The 7,177-nt window shown below is 38.7% G+C and overlaps 1 protein-coding gene across 9 annotated transcripts in view; it reads right to left on the bottom strand.

The window, feature by feature from the left end:
• Window positions 1-4,753: 4,753 nt before the first annotated feature.
• Window positions 4,754-7,177, bottom strand: part of PALLD (palladin, cytoskeletal associated protein) — a 490,519-nt gene continuing 488,095 nt past the window's right edge. For 8 of the 9 annotated variants that reach the window (XM_007496140.3, XM_001365702.4, XM_056802873.1 and 5 more), the window contains one exon: window positions 4,754-6,979. In XM_007496140.3, coding sequence (XP_007496202.1) covers window positions 6,807-6,979 — 173 coding nt within the window. In that variant the 3' untranslated portion in view covers window positions 4,754-6,806. The remainder of the gene's footprint in view (window positions 6,980-7,177) is intronic. The other variant, XM_007496142.3, reaches the window with a different exon arrangement.

Here is a 7,177-nt window from a genome sequence, read left to right as displayed (position 1 = left end):
AATGATTTCATGTTTTTGAGTTACAAAATTAATAAATTCCAAACTTCTACCCTGTGTTTATTCAGTGGAGCTCATCCCACTTAAATTTCTTATTGCCAAAAAGATCCATAGAGGCAAAGAACATGGGCCCAATATGGGGTGCTCAGTTTTCAAGAACATTTATTCAGTGAAAGGAAAAGATTTTGTTTGTGGCAAGTTGACAAGGATACTTTTGGGCTGTGTGATAATGGGTGACAGTGTTTCCCAAAACATACTTAATGTAAGTCTGATCCCATCAGGTGTTGGGTAAAAAGTAGCAATTTAAGATATCTGGGTGGGTGGTTAAATGGTCCAAATTATCTTTCCATCAACTGACCAATGACCTATTATTATTATGACCTAATAATAATAGCTAACATTTATATGATGCTTTAAAGTATGGAAACCACTTTACATGCTATCTCATTTTATTATCAACAATCCTGTAAGGTAGATACTATTATTATCCTTATTTTACAGATAAGAAAACTGACACTGAGATGTTAAATGAGTTGCCTAGGGTCACGCAGCTAGGAAGTTTCTATGGCAGGATTCAAACTCAAGTCTTCTAGACCATATCCAGGGCATCCCTGAGTTGCTTTGATTAGCAAAGCAATAAATATTGTCTTAGATAACACTTTTATTTTTTGCTTAAGTTGTGTTTAATTCTTCTCCCTAGAAAAGGATGTTTAGAAGACATCCCCCAAATTGATTATAAATGCCTCTTATCATTATAAAGGACTCACAAACATAATTTTTCATAAGCCGAGAATCCCTAGTTAAGACAACTGTTAATTTAATAAACAGATAATTAAAATGAGAAAAAAGACAAATATCAATACAGACATGTTCTATGACTTTGCTGATTGATAATGAATCTTAGTTCTGACTAATGTTGATGCTGGAATAACTTTACATATTATGTATTATTTATATTATCTCAAAACTTGGGCTTAAATGATTTAACCCCTTGTTTGATGAAATTTCAATAGTAGTGGCTTCTCCCACTGATAAAGCCATTGGCTCCAACTCTGTTCAAATCCCACCAACAAGAGCAATAAATTCCCAGTGAACAATATGTCAGTTTTGTACACAGGCATCTTGGACAGTTTTCTTGACTTTCTAATCACATTCTTTCCCTAGTCATTTTTTGTATGCACCTTCAGGGTGCTCTTTATTGTACCTATGGAGGTCCTTGAGGTCATCGGTCTAGAGCTAGAAGGCACCTCACCAACTGTCTTGTCCACCCTCCTCTCTTTACAGATTAGGAAACTGAGGCCCCTGAAGGTTAAGTGACTTGTCCAAAGTCACTCAAATAGTAAGTTAGAGGGGTGATTTGAGGACCAGACTCTTTAATTGCAGAGCCAGTATTTTTTTTTTCCCTAAGGAAAGCCTTAACTCAGGCATGGTGCTTAAAAGTCATATGCCACTAGTGAAATCAGAGGTGCCAAGTGTCCTGTCCTTGGTGGCTCTGGGATTGATTTTGTTAGTTTCATCTGTTTGACAAGCTCAGTTTATATGAATAAGGAAATTGTAAACAGCTGAGTGACAGCAATTCCGGAGAGGAATACTACTGAGCAATAAATATAAATTCTACGAACTACATGCTAGTGGCGGGGTATTGCTTTCCATGATACAGCCTTGGATTTTCTTTGTAATCGTTTTCATGTGTTGCAAGTTTTCCAATACTCCCTTCTTCTGCAGAAGTTTAAGTAATTTGTGAAGATAATTTAAATGATGTATTCCACGTCAATAGTGAAATGACCCCGCTGTTTTCTTCATCGCCTCTTTAAAGTGAAAAATGGCTTTTGTTGGGATGTCAAATGATATCGTCATATTTTAGATTGCCCCCCCCCCCCCGCCAGAACATCCTTGAAGACTCATAGGAAAGAGATCTACAATTCAGCCAGCCTGGCTGTAAATTTGATGTTTATAGGATCATCTTCTTGGGACAGAAGGGCTGGGTGATGTGTGTGCTTTGCTTATCAACTTACATGGCAATTTAGTTTTCCTAGGCAGAAATATTGAAAATACTGATTGTTTAGTAGTTGAACTTCATCCAGATTTTTTTTAATGATTCCTGGAGTGGGTTGGGTGCTTGTTTAGATTCTAGTTCGTATTTCTGTTGAGGCTACTTTACTTGCACAGTCAATTGTGCTCTCTCCTCTCTAAGTTTTATGGATGCCTTTTGCTTTTTATTTCCCTATATACTTCCCCGCCACCCCTCCTTTGAACCCTCCCTTGTAGCAAACAAAAATCATCGAAACCAGCTGGAAATAGCACCTGCTTCTCACAGCATGTGAGATGGTCCACACCCAGCGTTGTCTACCTCTCCCCTCAGAGAGGAGGGACGGACTGGCCCCTGCTATTAATCACATTACTGGCAACCTTTTGGGATTCCTTTCATCTGTGTTATTCATCATTATGTATATTGTCCTCTTGGTTCTACATTCTTCACATCTGTTTATTAGTCTTTTAAAAAATTAAAAAAATTAAATTAAATGAATTAAAACAAATTTAAAAATTAAAATTTAAATCTAAAATTAAAAAAATTCCCCCCTTGCCTGTAATGATGTTTTCTTGTTCTATGTTTTCATGTTAACTCAGAGCCTTATTTATGGTGTCTGTGCAAACCATTTTCTTTGAAATCTTGTATTTACCTATTTTTCATTCTATTGATTGTTGACCCCTGATCAGTAAAGTTGCTGTTTTATGAGTCACATATGCTTCTATCACTGCAAATACTGGATCGCCCCCCACCCCCACCCCCATTTATCTGAGGACCTTCAGACCCTTGGACACTCCAAAGAAATTATCATACATGTTTTGGAGGTAGGAAATCAGACTTGGGACTTATACCTCCTCTGCTGTACACACAACATGGAACTCCCATGAATCTTCCAATTAAGGAATCCTCAGAGGAAACCAGAGGTTGCCCCCCAACTCTCTCCTAGGCACTAACAGGAGAAGAGGTTCATATAACAATGCTTTGATCATTTCATCCCCTAGGCCCCAAACTTTTCTTTAACGAGTCCTCACTGCCCACAGTATGAAGTCCAAACTCCTTCACTCTATTATTCAGGGCCTTCAGTTATCTGCCTCTACCCTGTCTTTGAGTGTTCCTTCCCCATCCAAAGATGACATTTATTCTTGCCTTTGAACCATTACTTTGGCCCATCCAAATTAGCCCCCGGGCCTTCAAGTCTCAGCTCAAGTCCCATTACTTGTATGAAGCGTTTCCTGAATACTTTAATCTAATCATCTAGGTCTGGCTCATGTGCTCAAACCACCCTCCCTCAAATTAAATTTTCTTTAAAAATATCCAGATTTTGATCATACCATCTGCTCTACCTTAATGGGCTTGAAAATTCTCTAAGTGCAATCCCTTTCCTCAGTCACCTGCTACTTTAGGATGTAGATGATTTCAAATTCCATTTGCAAAAATTAGTGGAATTAAGATTTAGGTTGTTTTAGGCAAAAATTCATTTAGGATTTGCCCTCAAATACTAACTTCTCAGAAAGCTAGACTGACTCTGCAGTTGTTCACGTCCTGTTTTTGATCACCAAATGCAAGGAGGAATTTGCTCTAGAAAGGGATGAGGAAAAAGAGGATTTGGGAAGGGAAACACTGCTAGAAAGACTGAGTCCTAGAGGTGAGCTCTCCTCGGAAGCAGACTTGTTCTTTGCTTCTCTTTGTATCTCCAGGGCTTAATACAGTGCCTGGCACCTAGCATGGGCTTAATAAATGTTGCCAGACTGACTGATTGCTATGCAACAAGAACAATGAGGGGAGGATCCCAAATGCCTTGCATGGACATATACCCAACTTAATGAACTATATAGAATCTCAGTTGGAAGGGACATAAGAGGCCACATTGTCCAGTGTGATTATGAATATGATGCCTTCCTCTTGTGTCCATTCAGTCTTTGTCTGAAGACTTCAAATGAAGAAGAACATAGCAGCTTCTGAAAAAGACTATCCATTAAGTTGTTAAGATGTCTTTCTGTACCTCAAGCCAAAATAGGACTATCTGAAATTTCTGTAATTATTCTAGTTTTGCTGGGTAGGGCCAAGCAAAACAAGTCTAATCCTGCTTCCACACAATATTCTTCAAATATTTAAAGACAACTATTACACTCTTCCCTTAGTCTATTGTTCTTCATGCTAAACATCCCCATTTCCCTCAATGGATGGGCTCTTCAGGTTTTTATTGCTCTGCTTTTCCTGCTTTGCACCAACTCCAGTTTGTCAACATCGTTTCTAAATTGTGGGCTCTGGTTCCAAACAACAATACTTCAGATATGATTTGACCAAGTCAGTATCCTTGTGCCAATGTTGCCTCACGATTACATTAGCTTTTTTGGCATCTACGTCATATTTTTGACTCCTATCGAACTCCTTTTTCCTGCTTGAATTGTCCCCCGTCTTGCACTTGTGAAATTGACCTTTTGAACTAGAGGGTATTAATTTCTGTTTGCCCATTCAGTTTTACCTTATTAGCTTGGGTCCACCATTTGTTGGGGCCAGATTCTGTCGCCTAGTGAGATCCTCATCATTCTCAATTTTGTGTCATCAGGCGAATGTTCATCTAACTATCCCTTTAAATAAAATAGTGCCAGAATGTATTTTTGATGACATTTATATAGACTAGCTCTTATATGAGGTAATGAAGGCCACTTGCATCTTGGCATTAAGAAAAGACTGAATACTTTGCTTCAGAAAATGACAACTATCTTACTTGTTAAATATTTATTGATGTTAAAACCACATGATATCAACACGACAATCCAAAGTAGTATGCTAGTACATTGTTTCTTCATAAATACAAATAAAAGGTGGCAAAATAATGCTAGTGAAGCTAAAAACCAGTAAATTAGCAAGTCACATTCAGAAAAATTTGGCAAGTGATACATGACCTATTTCTAAAGTATAGGTAGAATAGCTCCAAGATAGACCGTGTACTGCATTTTCAATTCATATTAGCCATGTGTGTGAGTGTGGTAAGAAAACTGGCATCACTCTGCAGAGAACAACAGCTACCCTATGTGCGAAAGTTCATCAATCACTTAAAACCCGGTTGGTGTTCTTACAAAGAGGTATAAAGCAATACATTTGTAGCCGTAATGCGAAATACATGGGGTGGTACACAATTATAAAATTCTTTAAAAAAACAAAACAAACAAACTAAGTATTGACTTGAATAACTGAGCTGAGATAGATTTCAACATTTTTATTATAAATAATGAAAGATATATGTGCTTCGTATAAGGAATACAGTGTTTTCCTTTCATAGCAAAAGTACCATCAAAACCTCATGTTTTCTCGTTCAGCCTAATTATTTTCCCCTCGCTAAAATGGCGTGGTTCTGAATGAAGACCTCCAAGTCTGGTCAGAATCTGCCCAGTCCAGTTTCATGTCGAATCACCTTGCATTTGGAAAGCAGCCTTAAATCTATCGTCTTCGTGTATTGCATGTAACATAGTCCCTTCTTAGAGGAGGGTCACTGGGTAATAGCGCAGCAGAGAAGTGATTTAATATTTACCATTTGCCATGACCATGTTTGTACCATGAAGCGAAATACATTATGGCACAAGTCTGTTTTTGCCTCTCTCCAATCCTTATTTCCTTCAAGCAGCCATGAAACCAGCTCCCCCAGGTCGCCATTTACATCTGTCTTTTAGACTCAGTCCATTTCAACTTGCTCTGTCTATACTGCTCCAGTCTCACACACAACAGAGATGCCCCACACTGAAATTCCCTCCTTCCACGTACTCTAGACTTCTAGCTGATCCCAGCATTGACTTGTGAATGGCAGTTTTTTTTTAAACTATAATTAGGATTCATTCACTAAGAACAATAAAGAAAGACCTGGTCTTTACCATCTCCTCGCTACCTCCAGTTGAGTTAAATACATGCAGTAAAATTACACTGGCGGCATTCTACTGTATTCCGTTACCTTCTTTCTCTTCCCCATCCATCCTCCTAGAACAATATGCCCGTGGTTGTCATGGGGGCGTTCGGATTCCTTCCATGGAACAGACTGTACTACATACTTTAGCTCTTATTCAAAATACATTAAATTATTGATACTTAAATTAGCCTTTTCAGTATGGATTGTAAATAAGCTTCCAGCCCGGGGGCAGGAAGAGAAAAAATACTACACATAGAAAAAAAAATATGAAGAACTAAGGTGTTAACCTTGCTAGAAAACTGTGGCTATCAATGATCATTTAAGGCAAGTAGTTCTTTCTCTATGATATACTAGAAAGCAATTTGCAGAGAAGGCGTTTACTTCGGTGTATTTGTCCTTTTGGATTCTAACATATTGCACGTGCTCACTGTAGCTGTCTCGATGCATTGCCGCTCTAGGATCATATTTTAGTGTTGACTTGTAGTCCAACTGCCTCAGATTAAGCATTTCCCCACTCTGCTGAGGAGCTCGTGTTTTAAAGGCACTTGGTGAGCCATACAAACTAGGTTTGCTTTCAATCAACCGATTTCCTGCAGCGCTTTGGCATTTCTGACAAAGATACTCAGAGCAGTTCTCAAAATTTAAAAAACCCGGATGAATGTGAATTTTTTGGTGCAAGGTGTACATTTCTAGGAATACCAGCTACTAATACTCTCCACTGGGTATAATAGTAAGTTAGAAAAGTATGGTTATGGTGTTCGTTATCTCTTGTATGTAGTCAAAGGTGTGTGTCTGCCTTTTACATAAAGTGACAAAGGAATATGGTTGGTCAAGGCAATGGCTTTCAGTGTTTCTGCTTTGAAAATCACACGGGATCTACAGATCATCACTCTCTACCAAGCCTGAATTCAAGGTCAGGTGAGACGGGTTGGCTTCGGGCTGAAATGCTGCTTTGATGTCTAGTCCTTGGTCTGAAAGTGCTGCATAGCGACTGGCGGAGGGCCGTACTTTTTTTGGCTTGGTGCTCTGGGGCTGCTGATGCCACTGGGCTGTTACAGAAAGGCAAAGAGAATGGTTAGTCTTTAATCAGAGTATAGATTATTGATGAACAAAGTCAATTCAAAAGTTATTGCTCAAATAATCTTTGCCACAGGATGCCCGACTCATTACCACCGAAACTAAGCAACCCTCCTATGTTTTCTGTTCTCTGCCTCTTCCCCATCACTCAGCCTAATCTCGCTTTATTT

The sequence above is a fragment of the Monodelphis domestica genome, chromosome 6 (genome assembly GCF_027887165.1).
Source record: "Monodelphis domestica isolate mMonDom1 chromosome 6, mMonDom1.pri, whole genome shotgun sequence".
Classification (NCBI taxonomy): Eukaryota; Metazoa; Chordata; class Mammalia; order Didelphimorphia; family Didelphidae; genus Monodelphis; species Monodelphis domestica.
Note: the sequence above shows the minus strand (reverse complement) of the source record. Positions and strands in the feature narration are given on the sequence as shown.